The 27,561-nt window shown below is 43.5% G+C and overlaps 1 protein-coding gene across 1 annotated transcript in view; it reads left to right on the top strand.

Annotated features, from left to right (window-relative positions):
* LOC143007171 (uncharacterized) overlaps positions 1–27,245 on the top strand; it is a 51,248-nt gene extending 24,003 nt beyond the window's left edge. Inside the window, exons 4-5 of the mRNA XM_076158553.1 lie at positions 22,084–22,289; positions 25,847–27,245. Of these exons, the coding sequence (XP_076014668.1) occupies positions 22,084–22,289; positions 25,847–26,060 (420 nt within the window). The 3' untranslated portion in view covers positions 26,061–27,245. The remainder of the gene's footprint in view (positions 1–22,083; positions 22,290–25,846) is intronic.
* The last annotated feature ends 316 nt before the right edge of the window (positions 27,246–27,561 follow it).

Below are 27,561 nucleotides of genomic sequence, written 5' to 3'. Positions count from 1 at the left end.
TGTAATCTGAACGCTCTGCCATGTAAATCCCCCTCACATGTCAGATACTGATAACTTGTCTACACTCAAAGGGAGCAGAGGGAGGAATGCTCAGGTTTGTGTGGATGCCTGCAGTCAGCTGTGCCTCAGCTGTGCCTCAGAGCGTATAGGCTCAGAGCGTATAGGACAGCAGAGCAGCTCCTGTGTTTGATTGGATTTTCATTTAGTTAAGCTCACTCCTGTTTGATGATATTAGAAAGAATCCTCCAAATTGCTTGGAACAAAAATGGCAAAACTGATATGCTGGGTTTGAGATGGCTGATATGTGCTGTATGTATACTGTACACACACACACACACACACACACACACACACACACAGGCCCAGCAGGCTGCAGGGATCGCATGTGTGACGGCTCAGAGCCAACACAACAGACTGAACACAACAGACTGAACAATAAAGCAATGCAGTATGAGAGGCAAATGACGAATAGAACATGAGTCACTTCTGTGGTAGAATGGCCTTCATCTTCTTCCATCAGAGAGCAGGGACTTTCCTTTATTCTATACTAAGGAACAGGAACCATTCAGTACCTGGTTATCTTGCCCAGACCAGCTTTACCTTCTACCTCCTCTCCAGGTACTGCAGGGTGGAGCTCACGTGACTGATTGGTTAATTGTCAGCTAAACATCTGGATTCTGAGTCATCTGATTGAAACGAAAATAATAATTCAAAAAGAGCTTCTTACATTTATTCCAACATTGAATTCCAGATGCAAATGTAACAGTGAAACCGTTTGATCCTCTGTCACAGTGGGTGTGATATTGTTTACAGTGTACACAGATGATTGGTGATCATTTAGCATCCAGCCTATCAGGCTCCAGTATGAGCTCATTGATTTAAATATCATATCTAATCTAATCTAATCTCTAACCCCATTCTTACTTTTGCCACCTGGGGTTGAAATCTAATCCACAAATGTCATTTATACCTAAATGTGTTTGTTAATACCGGGGCTTACTGTTCATTCCTCTTCTAGCACATGTGGCATATCTAAAGCTAATATTAACTGTGTCATGACTTCAGTGAAGAGCACTCTAAGAGAGCCTGATGAATGTCTCCTGTAACAGGACCTCAGGCAGAGTGGACTGAGCTATGTGGGCTGCGAGGGAACAATGTGACGGAGGGAGAGGGAGGATATGAAACCATCTCTATGGAATCATCCTCAAGGTTACACAAGCTCTAACACCCAGCTTTAACTTATTTATGACTCACATCAGAAACAACGTGACACATTTAGAGTTCACTGGAGCTACACAATCATGACGTCATCAAGCATCAGGACATCTCTGTCTTTAACAAGTCTCTCAGATGTTTGATAGAGATCTGAACTTTCTCTCCATTCACATCAACAGCAGGTCTCTTGGTGTAGTCTTCATCGGTCCCTGAGGAGCTGATGAAGATGCAGCTAATATAGTCAAATCATCAGCACTCAGTGAACGTTATACCAACATGACAGCCTGTTAGATCATAAAGAGAGTGCTTAACACTGCTGGATACACTCTGATATTATGAAAACCTGTGATTAAACCATGGAATAGATGAAGAACAGCAATCTGACATAAACGGTCGCCCATAAGGTTGGAATAATTGTTTATTCTTAACTTAATACTTCACACTTATTTTATCAACCCTCACATCCAAAGATTGTGTGGCATCCAAATCTAATAATAAACTGTTATTGCTCAAATCGTAATGCTTTGTTTCAGACACAATAACAGCAACAGATGCAGATCCTTTGGGTTTAAAGCCAAACAGTGACTGGACTCTTTACTGAGCTGTGTTTTGACACTAAAGATCTCCTGGATCCCTCTGACACTTCACATTGTACTAAAGTGTTTTGTAAAGTCGTATAAAGAAGGAGTGAGGTCATGGTGTCATTAGCTCTGTTCCCAAGATGGAGGTAAAGAGATGTTGTGGTGGGTTGAACTCCAGCCGGGCCTGTTAGTGTCAGATTACACAACATTCCCTTCTTCAGTTTCCTCCTCAGGTGGTCTTGTTTCCTGCCACAGTCCAAAGGTTTGCATGTTGGGAGAATTAGAGACTCTAAGTTGCCTGCAGTACAGGTGTGAATGTGTGTGCTGGTGTCCACTGGTTAACCCTGTGTGGACCGGTGACCTTCAGTACAGCCCAGGGCCGGATCTGTGACGTGATCCCGCCCCCCCCATCCCACCCCCACCCTGCATGGATGGAGCCAGTGTAGGACATGTATGGAGGAGATGGTTGAGCCATGTGAGGCACCAGCTTGTTTACCTCAGCGTGGTAACCCGGATTTGTCTTTAATAGCGGCAGAGTGAGTGGTGATGAAAGTTGAATGCTTCTCCCAATTAGGCTCTCGTTGCTGTGAACAAACAGAGACATCTGGGTCTGATCTCAATAAGGCCTGAGGAGGCTGAGTAATCACCAGAGTAACCCAGGTAAACTATTGCAGATGTGACATAATTGCATGGACTGGCTTTGGAAATAACTTTGTTTAGGATGTGCAGAGGTTTCTCTGTGGACGAGCGGCTGATGGGCGACTTACTGCTCATACCTTCATCCCTCTCAGCGCAACTTAACCTGCCAGTCTGTAAGGAGATCTCCTGTCTGAGATTGTAATTTAATTGAATGTTCTGTATGTTGAAGCAGCTTATTTGCTGCTGTTAGGCCGTGGCAGACGACACGCAAAGAGAGATTCTAAAAGATAATGTCACGCAGACAACAACAATGGAGGCTGAACTTTCACATGTACGCTGCAGAGGATCCTCATTAATCGCCCAAAATTGGTTACTCTCTGGTGGAGCGACAGAAATGGCCTAATGCTGGGCTTCATGGGTAGATATGCTGCTTAATTGGCTCTTTAAGAGAAGGTTAAGCCATTCTAAAGGCCTCAAATTGGTCTTTTCTCCTTCAGAGCAAGTTTTCAGTGCCAAAAATAATTAGAGTGTTGCTGATTGTTATGGACCCCAAATCACACAAAGGCAAAGCAGACAGCAGGGCGGATGCCAGAGGAGGCTTTATGTTTATGAGTCTCAGCTGAGGTAAACTGAACTGACGCTCATTACATACTGTACATGCTAAAGAGATGGGCAGGCATCCAAGTTGCATAACTATCGGGAGTTTTCAAACCGTATCTCACAATTAGTGAAGCTGTTGCTCATGGAAAGAGGAGATCCTTTGTTTATTCACGATGGAGGCTCGGGTTTGGATCCACACATTATTCTGATGTTCAAACATCTGGCTTACTCGTGCTATTTACACTAACATAGCATCAGTGACATCATCCAGAGGTTTATTAAGACCCATTTAGAAACATGGGAGTAAAGGCAGGAAATCCAAAAAGGTCTCATCTCATTAAAGCTGCAGTAAACCTTATAGTTCTTATTAAACATACATCAAATGCATCACTGGAGCTTTTCATTCTTATTGTTATGTTTCTACGATCACATGGACAGCAGAGAAATGCCTCAGCTGTTTTCAGTATTTCCAGATAGAAACGTGTGTGATTAATGTAAAAAAAAAAAAATTAGAACACAACACATTTTTTCAAGGCCTGTTCAGCCTTGGCAGAGGTATACATTGTAATGAGTTCTGATTTACACACAAATGTAACTTTGTCCTATCTGCATTTCTGGTCCCAACAATGTCCCATCTTTGTTCCTTGGGAGTGATGAAGATGAAATATTAATCATGGTGGCCATCTGAGCGCTCATTTCTCCTCTGCAGCTGTTTGGGGACTTTCACATTGTGCCGATCTGTACGTTGACATGGAAACATGGTGAGCAGTCGGATGTCCTAGTAGCCTCATTCTCCCTGCTAGCAGAGCATGTCCCAACTGTTGTCAATTTATCAATGTATCGTGCACTGGTGGGCACAGTTTGAGCCACCATTAGGACAGGTGCCCCCATCCATCATGGCCAAGTCACTTATTCCTCCTTGTCAGGAGAAACTAAATGGGGCTTTTGAAGAAATGTAAACAACTCTCAGCGGACAATCAGAGCAGCCATCTAACACTCCAGCTGAAGAAGTGAGTGCAGACAGAGTTCAGTCTCACATTAACACCCAGGGCCTCCTGCTCTCATGCTAATGTTTTCCCACGGGCCCTGAAGTGCACATCCACAAAGGAAATGCAGCATATCTGATATATACAATACAGACAGCATTCATTATTATCTTCTCCCATGATTACTGGCTACCCGATTACCTTCATCACTCTGACAACCACCAGGCTCTCACATGGAACATTCAAAGTCAAGAATTGTATTTTGTGTGTCTTTTGGTTTCTTCATACTTTTTAAATTTCTAAATGAAGTGAAACAAAAATTAATTAGAAACACGTCTCAAATAAGTAATTAATGACTGAATATGAAACAATAACAAAATAATTCATGCCATTCAGGTTGAAATGTTGATCCTCCAAAGTTTGTTTCAGTTTGACAAAAAGAAACAAAGGCTCCAGGCTGCATTTCACTTATTTATGTGTGCTGCTGCACAAATCAACCTGAGGTGAATTTAACAAGGTTATAATTAAAAGAGAAGAAGAAATTAGATGAAGCACAAAGCAGTTAATCAATTCCTATCAATCAGCCTGGATTGTGTTTCCACTGCCTTTCATTCAAAGGGAAGCAGACAGAGAGGATAACTGTTTGTTTGGTGATCACAGTTATAAATAAGCATTAGCTGTCATGATGACAGTTGTAACACTTTGTTAATGAGCACTGACGTCGGTGTAATATTGCACATATGCACAGTGATGCACAGTACAGGACGTGTTGATCATTATTTACACTCTGATAATAAAGAACATCATCTAACGCTCATTAGCTATTAGTTTATGTTTGTCACAGTTCTGTTAAAGTCAGAACAAAACTCTTCTGCATCTTTGGAAATCAAATTGATGAGTTGTGGTTTCAGTTCACTAATTTAAAATGTAATGAAATTTAATACAAATGTAAAGTTTGAATGGATTAGAATGTTTTAAATTCACTGCTAAAGCTTTGTTTACTGCATTGCTGTGATGTGTGAAGGAGGGGAAGGTCAGAAACAAGGACTTGAATTGAAAAGCCACATTGGTTAAAATGACAGCGTGATTACATACGTACATTAAGAATGTAAAAGAAAAGAAATCCAACAAAATGTTTATATCAAAGTGATGGAGCAGAATTTTAGTTTCAGAAACAGTATATTTATAATACTGAGGTCTTATTTGAATGACGCTAGTTAACATTATAATCTAAATATATGTTTTTAAAACAACAGTCGCTGTAACAGAAGACGAGAGGTTAAATTCCTTCAGCTCTCTGATCTCACTCATGACTCAACTGCAAAGAACTATTTATAATATATTGAGACTTAAGTAAGAAAAGTTATATGTTTATATTTCATTTTCATTTAATGAAGTTAGTTAGTATTTCAAAGGGAAGAGCTTGTGTAAACTTTAGTAAAATATAAACTACAGCCAAACAAATCTTCTACGCTTTTGATCAGAATATCACATCACACACACTTTGCTGTGATCTTTGACTTCCTATCACAATCTGCCATCTGCTCTTCCTCCTGTTTCTCCCACAGACCTGTGTTACATGTGTGTCACTCTCATTATCCATCCCTCCTGTATGTTTGTGTTGCTTCACTTTGAGTTCTTGTGTCTCAGGATGCCAAAGAAATAATCTGGGGACCAAATATTAATGACTGGAGTGTGTTTGTGAGAGTCTGAGGCCCAGTCAGTCACAGAGGCCAGTATCAAGATACACTTCTGTTTCTCTGCAACTTTTGTTATTTGATCACAGCAGAATGCATGAAGTGACAGCAGTGGCCATGGAGAAATTGGATTTTGCTCACGTTGCTAATGATTTTCAGAAGAGGACATGGAGTTGGCTCCACTTGCATTGTGATGGAATTCTGTGTACAGCAGTCTGAGTCTAATCTAGCTATAACAAAAGATGGATGGAGGAGGAAGAAGTAACAGACAGACGAGGCATAATGTTGTGGTTATGATGTTACCGTGGTTTCCTGAGACTCCCCGTGCTTCCTGATACAATTCATTCCGCATAGGATGAATAATTTGATGGTGCATGAATCCTCCTCCAGATCCCACGGTTGTTATGCAGACGTGGAGAAGTTTAACTAAACTCACTCATACAAAGGAAACACAATGAGTTAAGTGACTGTGTGTGTGTGTGTGTGTGTGTGTGTGTGTGTGTGTGTGTGTGTGTGTCAGCTGATACAGGCTAAAGATTAGCCAGTTTGCAATTTAAGCAGACCCACCTCCACATCTTTGATTTGGGTGTAAAATAGAAATGAGCAACACAAAAAGGGGATGATAAAGGGGACTTCCAGGTTCCCTAAATTGAAGACCATAGCCCAAGCTGTCCAATAAGTGGTGCTGTAGGATTGAGCAACAGGAAGGGATGGGGTAGGGGCGTAGTTACTGTCCTTACCCCAGAGAAAATCTCCCAGCGCAGACATGGAAGCAGCAGCCGTCTGGTGAGTGAAGCCATTAGCAGCGTTTCATGGTGCACTTACCCAGGAATAGAGCTTCACAGCCTGCATGAGCAGAGAACCGAGCGGCTCTGATCAACATGAATAGAGGACATGATGGCAACAAACAACAAGAGGTTTCTCAGTTTCAAGTCAAGAGGTGTTGAATAATCAACACTGGGAATGTTTCAGAGTTATTATTGCCAATCTCCTGAAAAATAATCATAATTATTATTATTTCACCGTGTTGATATGAAGGCAAGCGTGCATTTATCCACTTATTATTTATAGTTTGAAAAGTATAGAGGCTCTTTGAGACACATCCATTACATAAACATAACCACAGTAACACAACATCATCCATTCTTCTCTTTCTGTACAAATAGAAGGAAAGAAATGCATTTTTAAATCCTGATTGATTTCATCTCAGTCTGATAGTTATGAAGTGAACTGATTTCAAGATGAAAGTAATTATATCTATTATACTCAAACAAAATGTTGTAAACCTTTGACCAGGCTAATCACATCTCCCTTTATTCAGAACGAGGAGTCTAGTTAGCGCTCCATCTCTTTCTTTTCATATCTGATGCTTACTATCTAATTTGCTTTTGATGGCCTTGATTATTCCCAGTTTGAAAATGAACAATAATTGCTGTCCTACTGCTTGCAAAGTCTGCGGAATAGAAGAATACAATAATACTATTATGAATGGTCAATCAACAAAGAAGTACATTAATCATTATCTTATCACTACATGTTCTTGTTGTGTGCATGAAATAAGGTGCTGAGTGAATTAAAATGTCTCTCTCCCTCCCAATTATCCATGAGGTGTGTATGGTTACTGTGAAACATAATATGGACAATAAGCATAAAGTAGAACGTACAAAGAGGCGAGGGCTTTGAACACATGTGCCCGAGGAGTTTTGCCTGAGAGTCTTTGATGTGAATCAGCGCGTGAAAGACGGTCCGAGCGGCCCGAGGTGAGACAGGAGTTTGGTTCTTTAATCAGGAGCTCCATGTCAGGTGAATCAGACATGGCGCTTCATGCTTCAGCATCTTTATCATTTCTGCGTGAAGATGCTTAATTTCCTGATAGAAGCACGTGCCTTCAAATACGGCTTTAATAATGACACACAAACACGGCTGTGTGTTGCTGAGGATGTTATGGAGGGTTGATGGACGATGCGGAAGGAAAAGCCCAAACATTTGTTGTGTAAATGCTTTCATAAACACAGGGAGAGTAGAGCAGACTTACTATCAGATAGATGGAAATAAAAGGTTACTCACACAAAAAGAGACACACTCACACGCTCACACGCTCACACACTCACACTGAGGAGGCGGAGCTGTGAGGTGAAAGCCACTCAGCCAACCCACCAGTAACCATGACGATGAACCTAAACTCCATGTTCCTTTCCACTTTACTTTACTTTTCACGTTTTATCTTGTGGACTTACACACACTCTCTCACACATTTCAGTAACCGTACGTGCTGCCCCCCCTTGTAGTCCTGGGGGTCGACCTGTTAACCCCTTATGACTTTATCTCCATTTCTTTAATGCTATAAGTTTGTGGGTCAAAACAGTTGAATTTGAACTCTGAAGCATTTTCCAGAAGGTATCCTAAATGCTGCTTATTCCATCCCCTCATTGTTGTGGATCGGTCTGATGTTTCCCTCAGCAGCTTTGTGCTCCAGGTCCTCTGGTCTTCTTCAGGCCAGCTGGGAGCTGTAATCCCTCCTGTGTTCCAGATCGGCCCCAGGGTTTCCTCCCACATGATAACGCACTTAAAAGGAAACACCCTGGAAACATCCTCACCAGGTGCCTGAACTGCTGCTGACCCTGTTTGGTTGACATATTGAAACGATGTGTGATGTGGGCTCATCCTATACCTGCAAAGAATACATAGAGGCTTGACTGAAGGTAAAGTGACACGGGGAGAGAGAGCGCCTCCTCTCAGCCGTCTGCAGGCACGATCAATCAATCATCTCCTCTTCATCACTTTGACTGTAGGGAGATTTGCACCTTTCGGCTAATTTAGTTGAGTTTTCTTTATGTGTTGGTCTCTTATGAGGTCTCAGAGGCTCATTTCACTTTAGTTGTATGTTGAAATCCACAGTAACATCGGCAATGAAAAGGAGGCCTGCAAGTAGTGGAGGAGTGTGATTTGGCAGGAAGTGCCTCCTGTCAAAGTTTGGGTCTCCAGGGCAAATCCGGTCGTAGATTGAGACAAATTCCCGTTTCAGACTGGAACCCAGCGGTTTAAAGTGAGCGTCCTCCCACTGCAGCACAGAAACAAACAGCTGTGTATCTACTGGAAACACTTTATTAATTAATTGGACTTTGCTTTTATCAGGCTCCTCCTCTCAGATTGACTCTGAGCAGTGGAGACGAGACATCAGATCTGTCTGGGAGGAAAACAGTCGGCTCAGCAGCCGGCTTCATTCCTCTGCGGAACGCTTCGCCCCTCTCTCAGGAACAATACAGGATTATTTTACCATGAATGGAAAGTTTGTGAAGTATGTGACATGTTGAGTGTGTGTAGCACCCGGGTGTGATTCTGCAGTGTGTGCTCATTCCTACTAAGATGTGGTCCAGCATGAATTGTTACAGGGAGCAGAAAGGTCCCATTTTTAGATCAGGAGGTTTATAAGGAAAATCACTTCACCGACAACATGTGGGTAATGAACAGATCAACCGCTTTACCAATCCATATACATTATATATATACAGTATATGTTCTGTAAACTAATCAAAGTTCCCTATATTTGATCTCCACATGTACGTACACACACTTATCTGTCTGTTTCACCGCCTACGCTCCCTTTGGTGATTTCATTGGCTCTCCTTATTTCTGTATGGAGATAGAATTGGAAGACAAATAGGATTTAGGGAAACATATTACCTCTCGTCCCCTCTCTGAATACAAAGGGCAGCCCTTAGTGCTATCACAAAGAAAACAGCTTAGCAGGACTGCATTTGTTTTCCATTCAGCGCAAGAACCACTTTGTCTTTCCAATCGTTACCTGTCTGTGAATCAGTTGCTCCATTAAGGAGGACCTAAAGAGGGAGGTGCTGTCTAGGGCTAAATTGCAATTAGTGGGCCTGCGAGTGAGGCTGGCACCAGTTAACTTGGGATATTGGAGTGCGAGGGCCCCCTAATCAGGCTTTGGTCATGTAGAACAATGCATAAAATTAAATTGACATTAATGAATAATTGTGTAATGAAAATGGAGGAGTGGAGTTAATTGCATGTTACAGTGAGTGTAATGCCCAGATAACCTTGTGTCTAATGCTATTCTTAGTCTGACTGCCAAGGCTCTCACCGTGGCTCCACTCGGCGGGAAGTCATTAAAGCTGGGGAGTAGATAATGCCACTGTGCCCAAACCCCACGTCTGCAAAAGACTTTCTTTCACTGGCTTCTCTTTAAAGAGGGCCGATAGTGAAGTCATTTGTACACAACCTGAATGAAATTAAAGGTCACCAATCCTAAGCATCTCTGCATGGATGGGCTTTGTGAGAGGAGCCCACTTACCTACGGGGGCTGTCACATGCTAGACTGCATTCCTCAGCCCGTCTGAGGAGGGAGAGGGCCTGAGTGACGACTGATCAGACTCATTCATGAAGGTCTCACCCCCACACCTTCAGATATCCCTTCTATATCTATCTATCTATCTATCTATCACTGTATGAACTCAGGGCTGTAGATTTGAAGAGATTTGCCAATTCTCAAAATGTAAGTTTAACTTTAGGTGGCTGACATTTGTGTTGTGCGTTGCAGCATTGTGTAGCTGTGTGTCTGTGTTCACTGAGTCCACAGGTGTTCAGTAGAATGCTCCCACATGGACCACTGGAAAACAAAACAGGGCCACAAAAAGCTCCTCAGCCCATTCAGCTAACATTCAGATGTCCTGTCCTCACCTCAGCAGCAGTGCGGCCGTAGTGGAGGAAGATCACCCTGATGAAGAGGAGCGCTCTCCTCTCTAACCCTAACTTATCTCCCAGTTGAATGATTGTTTATCTTCGTGGCTGGACGGTGAAATGAGCGGCGGGGTCGGCTCACTCTTTTGATTCAAGCAAAATAAACCCAATCAATTTCATCATTTCTGCGACAGGACAGCAGCTTTGTTGACGGTCTGACACAGTTCAGCTCAGCTCCACCTAAGCCACTGCAGTTAGAAAATAATGGACAGCCCGTCACATTTTGGCTCTCGTTTAATTCCCATTTTGCTCACATGCTGTTGATTTTGTGTAAAGCCTTTGGTTGGATTTTCATCAAGCTGTTGGCATGAAGCAGAGCTGAACATGTAGTGGGACTTGGCTGATGGTCTGATGAATGGGATTTTCCCCTCACTTTTTTTTTTCTTTTGCTCTACACCACAAGGGAGAGAAAAAAAAAAAGGGTGAAAAAACATCTTTAGACACACGATCACTTGACTGGAGAAGACATGGAAAGAGTTTCTCTTGTTCAACTTAAATGGGATCATTCTCCAACAAGACAGGAAACGATACTTTGAAATTTAATTTATTATAACTGCTACAAAACCTTGGCATGGAATCAGACATGTGACCTGTCAGCGCTGAAGGAACTCCTGTATGTTGGAATGTTTACATGAGCTTATATTGAGACAGCTGCTGTACTTTAACACAGCTGCTTACAATCAATCAGCCTTTATTCACTTCATAAAGATAACCTCAGTTATACCAAACAACAATCAGCTTTTCTGTCTGTAGTTAGAATACAAATCTTTGAGGAGACTTAGAATACTTAGAAAACAAATCTCCATTCCTCTGCAGGTCTCCCCCTCAGTGATCAGTCGTGTTCCTGCAGTGCTCAAACTCTCCTATAGAATATCTCATTGATCTCTGTTGCTCCCTGGCAGCTGCCCAATGCCAGCCCTCTAGTGGGCTTTAGATTGACTACCTACGCATTATTTTTAATAAGGTTCTAACAGCAGGCCGTCACACAGTCATTTGTGTTACTCAACTCTTGTTGTAGACTCCCTGATGCTCCATTTCCATGAGTCATGTTAAAGGTGGGCTGTTGTTCCTTGAGCCCACACGATGAGCGTGTGTTTGATCAGATGATTGAGCTTCTTCAGGTCACAGCTAAGCTAAACAAAAACAATTATATTGGATTTTATCCTGAGTGCTGCTGATTATCTCATCATTATTCTTCATTTCTGCCTGACCTGTGCTGGAACACTTTACAGGAGTGCAGACACACGGATGCTGCTGCAGCTTAATGGCTTTAAAAACTCAAATGTTGTAAATGTTCAAATGGGGCTTTGCACGACCAAACTGTTGCATATTTAACAGAGAGGTGAGGAGTGAAGAAGATGATGGGGACTTTAGATTTCCCTCTCATGAGTAAGAAGAAGCTCATTGGCACTGGACTGAAGCACGCAGGTCCACTTTATAAATGTCTCACCTTGTTCTGATAAACATAGACAGATCAACCTATCAGGGGGTCAAGAGTTAATGTCACTTCTATGTTCTAGATATATAATTAAATGATAAAGTCAGGCCTTGAAGTCTTCCTAAGCTGTGCAGCACCTTGATGCTTGAGGCCATGCTGACTTACCTGTCTGAAACGCAGCAATGAATAATTTGATCACATTTTTCATTTCACTCGAGTGCTGAACAAACAGGAATCTGTGATTAACAGTTTTAATTAGGATTCTAACTTGACAAATTCTTACAGCCTTGCAACGTGCCTGAGCTGAATAAATCACAAGGCTGGGATCATCAAGCTGCCTCTTAAGTGACTGTGCTCACAGATCACAGATTACTTAGTGAGTCAACAAACTGAGCGAGGCGGCGGTGAGTGCGTCCCTGTCACGTGTCACTTAGCTCCTTCCTGTGGGATGTTTATGTCAGTCAGGTGGCCGCCCGGCTCAAGACCTGGACCCACTGAGTCCTCTCTCACTCTACAATCCTCACTGAGCACAGCTGACCTGACCTCACTGTGACATGCTAACAGGTTGAGCTTGATGCCACAGTTTGGGCTTTAGTGCATGTGAGGCTTGTTGACAGATGCTGCATTGAATCTGAACATAAATAAATACATCTAGCTCCGAGACTTAGCAGAATCAACAACTACAACTAGTAGTGTTTCATGCATCCACCAAGTCAAACCTGAAGGCCTTGAGCTGCCTGGGTCTTCCTTAGTGTTGTACTTTATTTGACTTCCAGGACATGTTTGCACCAAAGTGCAATGAACTTGGTTAGACGCAGACTTAGTAGCTCTCTGCTGTCAGACCTGACATGGTTGACCAATCAGAAGAACGCAGTATGTTTATTTTTGAAGGAGACAAACATAAAACAGTCAGTTTCACTCAGTGTGAGTGGCAGTGCTGCAGTGGGAAGAGTAGAAGTGAATCATTGTGTATTTTGTGGTCTCTCAAACTGTTTTTGTACAGTTTTTATATTTACTGGATCTGAATACAACTGCAAACTGTTATTCTATACTGACTTTTACATTTAAATCTAAGAGAGTAATAGTCTGTAAATGTGTAAGCAGCATGGTTCCATAGCCGTGTGGTTAGACTGATGGATGGAAACACAGACAGCTCAGCCTTCAACCTCAGGCAGCGGCTCCACGTCACTAATGTGCACCGTGTTCTGAGGCTCCATTGTGAAATGGAAATCTTGATACTATGTAATCAGAGAACCTAAGCTTCTCCTCTGTTATTAATTGTCCAAAGCATAATGATTTATTGTGGTTGTGCAGGATGATTATTAATTTTCTGCTTGATTATACCTGTGGGCGGCAGCAGGACGGAGCTGCAGAGAGAAGAGGCTTCTAAATGAAAAAGTGTTCTTCACAGAGAAAAATGTCCTTGGAGGAACAACAGCTCATTTTTATTTTAATCAAACATATGTAAAAGTGCTGTTGATTAAGAGTTTAGTGGCCCGTACTCTGGGGGAATCTGTAATGAACATTATCTGCTTTGTTGTTAATAAATGTGATGATTGTCTTTGTTCAGACTTGCGATAAGAAAAAGAAATGTATGCACTCCAGTCCCATTACTCTCCATTATTCTGTTGGATCATCTGCATGTTGTAACTTGGCATAAGACCACTCTGCTGCTCCTCCTAAAAAAGCGTGCAGCTCCAGATTATTGCACTGCTGTGACACCGGTGGTTTACATTCCAACGGAACAGCGGAGAGTGACAGGAGACTGTGTACAATACAAGCTGCTTTCATCCAGGCAAGTCTGGCTCTGTCTGAGCCGCACCGAGCAGGCCAAGTTCAAACTTCACTTTAAGAATTGCTGGGATCTCAACACTTAGTGGAATGCACAGGTGCAGACACTCAGCAGCAGACAATCCCTGCTAACACTTGATCAATCTGACATGTTGCAGGGCTGAAGCCAGTGGCAAGTTCCTGTGGGATGGGATCGGGGCCTTGTGCAACAGAAGGAACAGTCCAGTGAGCTGAGGGTTAGCTTGCCTTTGCTCCTCCATTATCCTGACCCACTCAATCCATCTACATGCCATGCCTTCCTGTTACACTTCTACAGGAGCACAGCTGATGGTTTGCATGTGTGGCATGGAGGTCCTGTGTTATACTGTATTACTCTACACACATCCAGTGTAGCAATTCTGCCATAAAGACTGGTGCTTCCTATAGGGGATGTCCATTTCCCCCTTTACATTCTGTTTGGTCTTAGGTAGAACCACTTCCTGCTGTGTTAAGGCCTTTTGTGCCCCCCTGGTCTGTGTAGCTCCCAGTGTGATTCTACCCAGTCAATCCAAATTCCACTTCTTACTGCACACACACTTTCCTCAAATATGTGAACGAAACAACAAATATAACGAGGGTTTAATCTGCTCCTGTACCTTGACTCCTTGCTCAGGAAGTTTACAGGTACAAACTTTTTAGCTGCAAACCAGAGTTGAGGAATGAGAGTTTAATAAAAATGTTTCTCAATTTGCAATTCAGGCTAATCTGGTGCTTTGCCTCAGATAGAGTTTATCCCAACTGAATCAAACTGTCCACATCTTAGTCATCTAGCAAAAGGAGACGGGACATTCTGCTGAGCTCAACCAACCTCCTCCAGTCTGCTATGCAAAACTTAGGTCCTTGTGTAACTGGGATGATGATGACTCCACAAAAAAGGGCTTTGACCGACTGCAATCAAGGCTAACAGATTGTTTAGCTTAGTTGAGTTTTCTTTAGCCACGCATGCACATTTGAAGCAATTACCAACCACCTTAACAATCAATAGCATAGAGCCTGGTTACTACAGCGGTGCAGTGGATCAAATGTCGTGTTCACACACTGGTTTGTTTTCATCCATGTGTGTGTTTGGTGTAGTCTCCGTAGTTTGAGTTGCTTTTCTCCTTCAACTTCAGGAAGTAAGGATGAGTCAGGCATGACTACTTAATGATGTTCTGCTTTTGAATGACTGGTGCAGATGATGGGATCTGCTTCATGCCGGTCGTGTTTCCGTCTTTGTTGAGACGCAACTTCAAAGCACTTCGTCATCTTTGGCTTGTTTTTGCTCCGACTCACAGAATCACTCAAAATAGATCACAGAGCAATATCAGCAAACCCCAAAAAGTAGGTTATCCTAATGAATGTGTGTATGTGATTGATATTCTTGATTCAGCAGTGCAGTGATAAAGTGTTCAAGTGACTGTGCTGTGAGCCAACGCTTCAATAACCACTCTTCATTACACCTGGCAGCTCTGATGACATCGAGCAAGCCAGGTCCTTGTTTTTACACTCACTCTTTCCTCTGCAATCAGAAGTGATCCATTGTTATCGGTTATTTTGGTTTCATAGAAGAATGACACTGTACATTTATATCATTCAACAACACTGAGATAAACAGCTTCAGATGTGGTTTAGGCACAGGTACATCCATCTATAGGTTTGAGTCGGCTGCCTTCCCTGTCTATGTGAGGAAGCCTGAGTGGATGATCGTTGAATCACGAACCCCAGACTGACGGAGGTTAGCTTGCTGAGGAAGGAAGCACTGCAGGTTGTTCCTAGAACTAGGCCCTAACTATGTACCCACGGGGTGAGACACTGATTCATTTGACTCAGTTAGAATATCAACCAAAGCATCCGACCCCACGTCACCTCTGCGTGGTGCTCAGGTTATTGGAGGTGACGTCTCCCTCCACTCTGCAGAGCCTCATGATATTTCTGTCCTTTGCCCGTCGTTCTCTTTTCAGCAAAGACTCCTGAGTTGGTGCAGATTGTTTTGGCATTATTCCCTGTGTATGTTGGTGTCTCAGTGTAGTTACAGCACACAGGAGCAGAGAAGTATTAGAGATAAAACAATTAGGCCAAATAAAAGCCCCGAGGACCGACTGATGCATTTGAACCATCGGCTCTTAAGATAAGAGAAAGATGACAGAATAAGAGATCATCCAGAGACAATATTACAAGAAGAGAACATTGGTATGAGCACAGCTTGATCGCTCAGAAGTCTTAGTACTTCCTTCCCTTATTGGTTAGTTTGACGCTGTGCTCTTGCTGTGTGTGCATTTACACTGAATCGTACATATAACCAACCAGTGCTGCGGTGGGAGGAGGAGAGCGGCTCGCCCCGGAGACAATCCTGTCTGGCCACAGAAAAAAGGAGAGGCAGATTAATTAACAGACCTTTGCAGCCAATGAAGACAGGTGGCAATAATCCTGACAAGAGACAGATCTGAAGCCTCTCATACAAAACCAATTCCATCTATACTCCATTTTTCAAAAGCTCATCACGGTGAAGAACGAGAGAGTTGAACCTGCATGGCTGTAGAATTTGTTTCTCTCTGATTGCCTTGTCAGGATATCTTATCCGATGGCAGATGACCAAAACCCCACCCTTCACAGACAAACTCTAATTCTCTCTCTTTCTCATCCTCTTCGTCTCACTGACACACAAACTCTTTCACACAATGCATCCTCTGTCTTCCCCCATACACACACACACACACACACACACACATACAGACACGCACGCACACGCATATCCTCTCACACTGTCCTCCCACACCGCACTTCCTCTTAACACACACCCAGACGCACACACCCACACTGTACTGTCATGTGGCAGTTTACGCACGCACACACATTCTCACACACGCACACACAAGATTGTAATATCACAAGTTAAACAATTTTTCAATTACTTCTTCTTTCACCTCATCCCATTGTTCTAATTCATATTTTGTAATTTTTCAGGTTCAATTTCTCACCAATGTAACTTTCTGATGCAGACAATGTGTAAGAGCCAAAGTGAAGAAGGTGTTGAGACCTTATTAAAAGTTCACATGTATTCTCTTAGGTAGCAGGAGTTATTTATCTGAGCAGAGTCCGGACCCCACTTGGCTTCCATCGATGCAATTAGCAGGACATTACTGTGATGCTGCTATCCATCGGCAATTAGTAATAATGTGCTGCACTTGCATTAATGTGATTGAGCATGTCTGCATTAGGGTTATGCATATGTAACGCTTTCCCCTTCCTTATTAAGACTCCCACTAACCCTCCTCAAGAGAGCCTCAGTGGTCGATGATAGGATCCACCCTGACTGTCCAAACAGCGCTCCCTCAGGGACGCTAATCTGCCTGCAGTCCCATGAGTGAGAGGGGAGAGAGAGAGGGAGGGAGCGAGGGAGGGAGAGAGGGGGAGGAGAGAGAGGGAGTTGCTTAGCATGAAGAGTAAGAAGCCACACAGCTCTATCAAAAAGTGTGTGTGTGTGTGTGTGTGTTTTCCTCTTATAAAGTATAATGAGGCAAATTAATTTCCCAAAGATTAATGCAGGAGGTAAATATTTTAGTGCGAGTACTTATCTTCTGCAAAGTCTGTGGACGGACACCGGCTCTCTCCCGTCCCCCTGCTGCCCCGCTCGCTCGCCCAGTGTGTGTGTGTGTGTGTGTGTGTGTGTGTGTGTGTGTGGAAACAGCTTGGATGCATAAGGAGTCTAATGAGAGGAGAGATTCCAAGCTGCCTGATGGCTCTCATCAATCACCTTTCTCCTTTAGAGGTGTGTTGCTGGGCCGGGGGGGAGGAGGAGGAGGGGGAGGAGGAGGGGGGGCTTGGTGGGAGAGGAGGCATCAGGCTTTTAATCTCAATGAGTTAATAGACTTTCTAGCCTGGGTCTTGTCGGGCAGAACTTCATTCCTGTTGTTAGCAAACAGGCAGCGTGTACACAGGAGACCTCAGGGCTCTGCCATGTTACACACTCCATTTGTGCTGCACCTGAAAGATCTAACCTCACTCTGTCCATACACCAATGTGACTTAGCATTGAGCTATTTGAAAGAAATAAAGTAATAACATTCAGATTACTACAGCAGCAGGCACACACACACACACACACACACACAGTATTCCTCCCATAGAAAGGTGTGTGTGATTTATATTGTAGCAGCAGCTGTCATGTATGTCACATGTTTGGCTGAAGGCAGATCTGCTGTATTAACACAGCATCATAGCCACAAGGGGCCGGTGCTCACATCTATAACATCCCACTAATGTCTCCTCCTCCGGCTACATGTAGACTTAGAGTTCAGTTCCCTATCTGTGTTCTAACTCAGGGAGCTCCTGGTGTTGTGGCCTTCTTCTTCTTCTTCTTCTTCTTCCTCTGGACCACAGTAGCACACTTTAGCTCCAAACCAACCTGTGATCGTGTGCGATGCTCCTGCCTCCAGCCTCACAGACGGGGGATAACTGTGATTACCTGCTACACAACTACATGAAGTCTACATGTGTGTGTTCCTGCATGCAGAGAGAGAGAAGCTTCCTATGTGCAGCCTCATGCACTTTGATAGCTCCTGAGACTTAAAGCTAATGTGCTAAAGAGCCTGGATGCTAAGCACAGCTGCAGAGTGATGCTACACACAGGTTTAGCTATGAGGTGAGGGAAGTTTACTTTAGGCTTTGTTATTTTGGCATCAAATTGAAAATCCTACATTCTTACATTTTCCAGAGTGAACAGGATCAAATCTGTGCAAGCTTCCTGTTGTTTGGCTGCACGGATGTAAACAGACGGTCAGTCCCATATGTCCCTGCTCTTTATGTGTGTAATGATGTAATCGTCCCTTTATCCCCTACAGTACCAACGCAATGTGGTGTCCTAATTGATGAAGAGTGGACAGTGTGTTACTCCGGTGCGGGGGAGGGAGACGGGGTAATGTGGAAAATATGCAGAACATGTATTTGGGTTGACTGTCCACTCATTAATAATGATTGTGTTTGGATAAATAGTGCCCTACTTTCAGAATCTGTGGATCTAAATATTCCCAATAGGCTGCCTCCCTCCTGTATTGATTGATCGGTGCGGTGCTTAAAGGTCAGAGTCATAAAACACGAGGATGTAATTAACACACTGTGATTTTTAAGCAGTTCTTAATGTATTGTGTGTGTTGACTGCTTGTGTGCAGCCTGGTGCTTGGTTTACTGTGTGTTGTTTAAATTCTGAGATATGATTTGGTAGTTTGGGAGCAGAGCTTGTGTTTGTGGTAAGGCGGTGCTCTTCATCACGAGGAGGCAGGCAGGTACGTCTGTGGGACCAAACCACATTTTGTGATACATTTCTTTATATATTTTTCTATCTCATTCCAGGAATAAATGGAGCCTTGTGTCTCCCTGTTCCTCTGAGCTACCAGACTTCTCTGTGTGTTCAGGCTCCCTGCAATCCAGACAGACTCACATAGGGACAGAGAGATGTGAGAGTTACTATCACTGTTAATATGAGTGAAGGCCGAGGGCTCAGTGACGGACGTTACACTAACAGCCTGGATTCAAAGTGCCGTCTCAGGATCCTCATCTAAACATGTTGAGTTTCTTACAGTTGCCTAAACCTTAACGACTGACCAGCCAATGAAATCCCTCGTATTCTCTGTGTTGTCAGGTTTCATTCCTAAAGAACAAAAGAAATCCTTCACTGTTTCACAACACATGGAGTCTGTTGTTACCTTGGGACTTCAGTGTTCCTTTATTAATTTCCTTCTGTGTTTGGTTGATGAGGACATTTATCTGAATATATCTGCTCTTTAGCCACAACTGTGAAACAAAGGGTTTTTTTTCTCTCAGCCTTTGTTCATTGAAACACAGGAGAGCAGCTTTGCATCATGAAACCAAACACACTAATGTTCTGAAAATCTACATGACCAGACCAGAATAGAGTTTCCTGTTCAATAATGTGAGGTAGGATGATCTGAATGAAGCTAGAGGGATTCTCCTCCATAAACTAATCAGACTTAGTAACTCTGCAGCTGTGATATAGGTTCATATATCTTGGATGTTTTCCTTTGGTAGATCATATTTATGTAAGCACTTCTTTTATCCTGGCCTTGCGTGGCAGCGTTGGCTTTATGGATCCTTCCAGATGGATCCATTTGGACAGGATGGGATGTTCCTTCCTCAAAAATAAGTCTCACATTACAAATGACTTGGCTTTAATGTTCATCAGATAATACTTGGCAATGCCTACAGCAGCGCCATAAGGATTTATGAATCTATTTGTTGTTATTTGGATGTGACAAGTTTCCACCTTAAGCAGGACAAAACACCACAGATGAGAAAGTTAAACTCTGTATGAGCAGAAGCCACAGATGCAGAGGATTCATCTGAGCGACTCAAATCAAAGGAGGCAAAAGTTCAGGATCTGAATGCAGTGAAATGTATCAGTTGCCTCTAACCTACTGACAGAGCTTCCTTGTGGAGGAGCAAGCCTCGACAGAAAGGCCTGAGTAATGAAGATGGATGCATTCTGTTATCAGGCAGCCACTTACTGGGGCCTGATGTAACCTTAAACATTGTGGATAGCTCAGTTGCACAAAGAATCTAATTAATGAATAGCAGCCATGAAAGAGGACAAGGCAAGTGTGCATTTGCAGATGAATTCCAGACACTAATCAAACGCTGTTGGAGTGGTTTGGTTTGTCTCCAGAGCGAGACAATATTTGGCCGTGATTTAAGGCTGTGTTTGTCTGCAGGCTTGTTCCAATGTACAAGAGACCACCGCATACATGTGTACTCTAATGTTCCCTCTGTGTGTGTGTGTGTGTGCGTGTGTGTGTGTGTGTGCGTGTGTGTGTGTGTGCCAAGTTGTTGTGACAAGTCTGGGGTATAAAGCTTGGGATGTTGAACAGGTGTGAGTGTGTGTTGCTTCTTTTAAACAGAGTTTCTAATAGAGTGCTGTTTACTCTGCATCGTCTCGTCATCCACAATATTCTAGCATGAACTCTGAGCACAGAGAGTATTTACTAAGATAATTAAAGTATTAGATCATTTAAAGACGGATTTCAGCCCTGATTTGTCCCCGGTGTCTGATTTTCCATGATGACAGAGTTCTGTGCAGGTCACCACCCAGAGCTTCACTCCTCTTCTACTCTGATTCAGGTCTTAGCTGTGTTTCCTCCTGAGGGCCCGGAGCCTTGAAGAGTCACAACTGTCACAATTATATCACCAATCCCATTTTATGTCTAATCTTGGCAAACCTCATAATTTAGAGCTTTGTCACATTCAGAGGTTAGTTTGTGATTTAGGGAAGTCATTTTTCTCCCGTGCACTTGAACGCCTCATGGTGAGAGACGTCTCAGCCCGAGCTGCGTTTCCAAACAAACCATTCAAAGGAGGAAATAATTAGAAAATCCAAAGAAATCTTTGTGGGTGGGGAGATTTGGGCGGGCCACCCAAAAGAACTCCTGCATGTGGGACCCAGGGCCTGTAATCTGTCCACAGAAGGTTTGTTCGCTGTGGAGAGTCATTTCACAGTTGGTTAAGATCTTACAAAAACACATTTCAACATGTTATTGCTATGAGTCAGACACAAGAGCCTGTCTGTCCACTTCAGAATGTTATGGTGTTTCAGACTGATCTAAACTCTGATCTAAACTCTGATCTATACACTGATCTGTACACTGATCTATACACTGATCTATACACTGATCTGTACACTGATCTTAACTCTGATCTGTACACTGTCTGATCATTTCATCCTACATTTACTTTATTGAATTTCTTATTGAAATTCAATGGTAGTTTAACCTAAATCTCCACTATGGTTTAAATTGAATCGGATTAAACTCAATCTTGTAGAATCATTTTCACAGAGTCCCCTAAGTGTAAGCCTGGTTGAAAGGACACATATCTTTCACATTTCCATATTCTTATTTTCATTTTCATTCTTATTTGCTCTATTTTGAAACCTTTGTCATGTTTACAGTGCAGAAAACACACGAGTGCACTTCTATCACTTTACTTCACTATGTGCAATCTGCAAACTGATCTGAGAAGGAACCTGGACGTTCTCTCTAAGATAGTGATCACTGAGAGAAATGCAGACATCCCAGGTCTGATGTAACTTTGTAAGGGAACAGTGAAGTTATGTGTATCCTAGTAACCTTACAGCTTCACATGGAGCGGCTCTGAGAGGCTTCGCTAAACAGAAAGTAGTAGATACTCAAAAAGAAAAGAAAACGAGGGTCAGGCGCACTCCTCTGAATGTCATAAACTATTGCAAAGTGTCTCCTAAAGCCCTGGCCTCAGTTTACTCTCAGAGGATGTGATCCTGAGCTCTGGAGGCCTGCGAGGCGTCATGGCTGCCTGCTTGTGTCTCTCCCTCAGTACCAGCTGCAGAGGAACTCTCCGTGGCTGTCAGTGAGCTTCCAGTGGCAGACGTGGCTGGTGCTGATCACCGTGTCTGTATTGGTGGGACTGGTGCCGTATGTTGTTCACTGCATGATGACAGCCTTCAACAACCCTCCTCCTCCCAGGTCCTTTAAAGTGGCAGCTGCCTCTTTTGGTCTCCTAACAGAGATCCTTCTGATCAAGTAAGTACTGTTTTATGCTGCACAGTATTCATTAAGCGTCTGTGTCCTTGGTCTGAACCTTCAACAACATTCGGTACACAGTTAGAATAATGATGACCGTGCTAATGATGACGCTGCTGCGGTTCCATTCTGATTGCGTTCGGCTCTTAGATTTGTTTTGACCTCTTTGTGCCAAATGCAAACTCTATTCTCAAGTACCATTACATTTTTTTTATAGGAGTTCCAAAAAAAGAAGCGGTGAGCATCTGTGTTATCCAAACTAGTTTCTGTGAAAACATGTTGCTGCCTGACCTCCACATCTCCCTGCCCACCCACCTTGCTTGTTTTCACTTAGTCTTCCTTCCCATTTTGATGTTGCTAATTGGATCAGTGCCTGCGGTACTGTAAAGCATTAGTAAATGAACAGTCTGTTTTTATTAACATCTAACTTGTAAATAATGCATTAGATTCTTGGCGTAAACATTCTGTCCGCTGATTCAAAAGTAACATGTACCAGGAAATATAATTCCATTACACTGGTTGGTTCTCTGAATCTGTAATTGAGCGGATTTAATGGTGAAGTGGCAGTTGTTATGAAGTTAGGAATGAATTTGTGATCAGGCTCCGTCGGTGCTCAGTTAGCTGACCTCAATCAGCTGCAAACTGGGATTTAACAAGCTCCCAGTCCAAATTAATTCAAAGTAATTCATTCTAAAACATGATGTTGGTGGGATTAATGCAACCTCCTCATCACAGCAGACTTCAGTGTCAGCAGGAAAATTAAAACTTTGCGTTTCCTCCACTCTCAGTCTTAACTAAAACAACACAGGCTGTTTGTAATTAACTCAACAACGCTCGTAACTTGTTCCCATTAACTGCTTTTGCGAGGAATGTGGCTAGTAATCTGGTAATTAATAATACGGCCGTGCTGGTAATGTGCTTCTGCATCATTATGTTGTTTAAGCACACTAGTAATGAGCTGCAATTTTATGACAGGAAATTGGTTTGTTTACAACATTCAGCAGCTTCAGAGCAGCGAGCAACATTCCCAGCAGATCCTGACTGCAGGTGTTTGTCCATTGTTGAAGGAGAATAACAAATGTTGTCGTGCTCACACCTCACCTAAAGATCAAATGTGAAGATTTTGTTAATGGACATGCAGAATCTGTCCTGTCTGTCTCCGGCCATGTGGCGCCTCACTGTCTGCTCTGATGTTTCCGTCACCTCTCACTGCTACAATAAGTAGGTTGGTGGGTGCTGTGCTCTTATTAGGCTGGCTGGACCTTGAAGTTCCAGACCCCATGGTGCTTTGTGCTGCCTGGCATGTGCCAGCCTCCTGCTGCCCGCTGTCAGGGTGCATCTTAGTCAGTCTTTACCCCTGAGGGCGTGAGTCCTTGTAAGGAGCAACCCGTTGCCTCTTGCTGCCTAGCACAGCACATGGCCGTGTGTCTGAAAGGGAACTTTGAGAAAGAGAAATTGAAGCATTCCTCTCCATTCAGAGTGAGCTTTTAACGTGTTTGGCTCAGCCTGTGTGCTTATTTGTTCATTTATTCTGAGTCTTAATGTAACATGCAGCCCAGAGCCCAGCGGTCTGTGGCTCCAGCTCACAAACACTGTCTGCATTATGTTCTGTCACTTGAAATGCCTGGAACACTTCTGTGTGCTGTCAATTATTTTCGTCTAAAATTTTATTTGGATTGGCAAATGGCAGGAATTCCTTTGAAGGTCTGAATAAAGTCAGAGAGAGGAAGTGTGGACAGAGTGTCACACACATGTGGTTCTTGAATCTGGAACCTCCAATCTCTGTTCCTGTCTGTTTCTTTAGCACCTACGGGAGATTCTGTCCATTTCTGCTCTTTCCTGTCGTATAAAAGGAAAGTAAGTCAGTCATTTTCTTCTTCTATAGACATTGTATCATCAGAAAATAGAAGCAGGGCGAGAACAGAGCGAGCAGCGGCTCCAGACTCACAGGATCTTACAATAAAGGAGCCACATTGAGTGATGTTGGTTTAGAGCTCAGCACTGTGTGATTTGTTCTTCCTCAGAGCTGCTGACAGACTTCTCTTAAACTGTAATGGTTGTCATTTTCCATCCACATCAAGTGTAGTTCATTGTCATAAAGAAAGAGCACTTTGATCTTTCCTGCTCTGAACTCCAGCTCGTGATGCCGCTCTGTTATTGGACATTTGTTCAACTTGAACTCCTCTTGAAAACGCTGTCACAGAACATGTGCCCTCTCCTTCCACACACACACACACACACACACTGTGGCCTGAGCCGGCTGCTCTGCACTGTGAATTCTTATATGCCACTGCCTGGAGGTTAGAAACTCTCATTATGCCGTGTTAGATTTATTAAAATAGATTATGGAAATGTTAATTAAGTCATTAATTACATTATTTAAGCAGCATTGACAGATAAGGGAGTGTGTGTGTGTGTGTGTGTGTGTGTGTGTGTGTGTGTACATGAGGGGGGAGTGGTGCTCCCTGGGTGGTTTAAGAGGATGTGATTGGTGACAGGGGACACTGTGGAGATGGCGTCCAAGCGCTCACACTGACATGATACAAAGTGGCCTGCACTGCTCTCTCACCTCACACTGTCTACAGCGGTTGGCAGAGCTGCCTGAGGACGAGGAGCTCATCGCCCTTTTGCTGAAGTGTACACGAGGGGATAAATGTGCTTTTTTTCACCAAACTTCCCCATCGCAAGCACGCAACAGCAAGGAACCAATGGGAAGAGTTCAGGCTAGTTTGGGCCCAAAGCATCAGGAGCTGGTGAAGATTCTGTCACATGCTTATTTGTGTTTGTGTATCTAACTCTGTGACATCCCAGCATAGAACTCAGCCACACTTACAAGCTGTTAGAGAGGGAAATACACAGAGACAATAGTAAGATGAAGGAGCCAGCAGCTGATACCATGGACTCTCTTATCTGTTGACAGTTTAGTTACCATGAAGCACAAGAAATGTGTTTTCCAATTCTCTTAGAATTGAGCTTTTCTTTGTCCCATCAGAGCTGCATTAAGGGAGGGAGAATGGCCCCGATCACACTCGATAAGAACAAATGATAGATGTAGTAAACAAGGAAAATGCCTCAATTCTGATCTGAATCATTGATTTGCCTCAGCAGCCAATTACTATCTAGACTGTGGATATGTATTCAATCACTCTTCTGGAGGAGCATTTGTTTCTTTGCTAGCACACGTCTGACTGCAGAGCCGAGGCCCCGCAGGCTGTGAGACAGGAGGAATCCACTTCACTGTCGTTACACTGCAGTCTCACGTGTTCAGATGTGTATCACTCAGATTCATTGTTCAGATGTGCTGCAGATAGTTAGTGCAGATAGATTCTGGAGTGGCCTTCAAATGGAATCAACACAAGTCTTAGAGAAATCATCAAACTGGGAAATATTGTGTTTTTTGTATTTTTGGATGTTTTTATGCAATTTGGAAACGAAGTCACTTTTAGGTGTTTCAGGCAGTGTGTGTGTGTGTGTGTGTGTGTGTGTGTGTGTGCGTGTCTAACTGGGACGACTCAATCCAACTCTGTCTGTCTTTCCACTCTGTCATGTGTTCTCAGGTGTTTGGCGAGTTACCTCAGCGCTCGTTACCGGCGAGCCAAGCAGAGTTCTTTCACCGTCCAGGCCAGAGACTTTGAAGCGGACAGGACAAAGCAGGGACATCGTGAGACCGAGACCACGTCTGCAGGGATCTGCACTCAGTCTCCATCAGGGCTCGCCCCCCAGGCCAGGGGACGGGACCAAGGGGGACCTGGGCACAAGTGGATACCTTAACTTTATCTAAGAGAGAGAGAGAGAGAGAGAGAGAGAGATGGATGATGGATGGATGGATGGATGGATGGATGGATGGTGTGTGTGTGTGTGTGTGTGTGTGTGTGTGTGTGTGTGTGTGTGTGTGTGTGTGTGTGTGTGTGTGTGTGTGTGTGTGCGTGCGTGTGTGTGTGTGTGATCAGGCTCAGTGAAAGAGAAAAGAAGCTGATCCTTCTTCCCTTAATGAAGCCCACACAGAGACAATGGGACGCCACTCTGATTAGTGTCACCTGTCCTTGTGCATCTCATCAGTTCCATTATGGCTCCATCTCCCATGCTTCTCCCGCTAATTGAATCGGCCATGAAGTGGTGACGAGGACGAGGACGAGGACGGGGGCGAGAGCAACGTCTGTCCCACTGCTGCTTCACAAGCGGCCCTGAAGCTTCCCAGAGAGACGGCGGCTCTTCACAAATAAACCATTAGCATGCAGATAGAAGAAGAATCTGCCGCTGTTATTAATTAGAATTAGAGGTTACAGAAATCTGCAACCACATCTCCTGCATCCTAACTCCACTTTTCTTCGTAGTTTGTTATTTTCCTAGTTTAGTCAGACTCCACTTGAGACAAAACAAGCAGCACAATGATTTGATCTCAGCCTCTTACTTCTAATTGAGAACAAACTGCACTTTTGTCAGGAGTGACTATGAGTATTTTGAGTCTCCGGCTTCTTCCTGACCTCAATCTACCGTTAGTATTGTTGTCACTGTGCAAGAAACCTGAGCTGACAGAGCTGACAGACTTGATGCAGAGCGATCCAGAGCGATGCAGAGCGATGCAGAGCGACCCATGATCTCTGCACTGTTCATCAAAATGGCCTCCAGCAGCCACTATGTGCTCCTGCTGCTGGAGGAGACAGCAGAGACGCACAGCTTCATGCACTGAGCACAAATGTTGCAACTGAATTGAGTGACAGCTGAATGTAAACAAAGTGGCATGAACACAATCAAACCAGCCAAGTCCAGGACCCACCTGTATTCATGTATTTCCTGTATGATTGTGTGTGTGTGTGTGTGTGTGTGTGTGTGTGTGGACTCCTGCACATGTCTGTATATTAGAGCTGTGTGTTGTTGCTTTGGCTCCACGTGTGTTGGGCCTCTCACATGTATGCACATATGTCCAATAAACTTGATTCAACTTCTGAATCTAATTCAGATCCAGAGAAGGTGTTCCCATTGATGATTATAAAAAAGATCTGTGTGCTTCAGGCAGAGTAGAATATAGATATTATTCAGAACTGCAATGATAAGCATGGAATCTAGTTTGATTGGATAAACATTGCCAGCTGTGATGCAGGGCTGTAACGCCGCCTCTCCTGCCAGGTTGGAGCTTTGTTGTTATCTGCACGCGCCTGAGGCAAAGCTAATGTAAGAAGATCCTCCTCACAGTGCTCTGAGGAATGAGCTCTGCAAGCTTATCCTGCTCAGTCTCTCTCCGTTTCACCTCTCGGTCACAGCCAAGTGACAC

This window comes from Genypterus blacodes, unplaced genomic scaffold, assembly GCF_046128005.1.
Source record: "Genypterus blacodes isolate CSIRO-AG114 ecotype Tasmania unplaced genomic scaffold, CSIRO-AGI_Gbla_v1 ptg000009l_1, whole genome shotgun sequence".
Classification (NCBI taxonomy): Eukaryota; Metazoa; Chordata; class Actinopteri; order Ophidiiformes; family Ophidiidae; genus Genypterus; species Genypterus blacodes.
The sequence above is the reverse complement of the archived record's forward strand: the minus strand, read 5'-3'. Positions and strand labels throughout refer to the sequence as shown.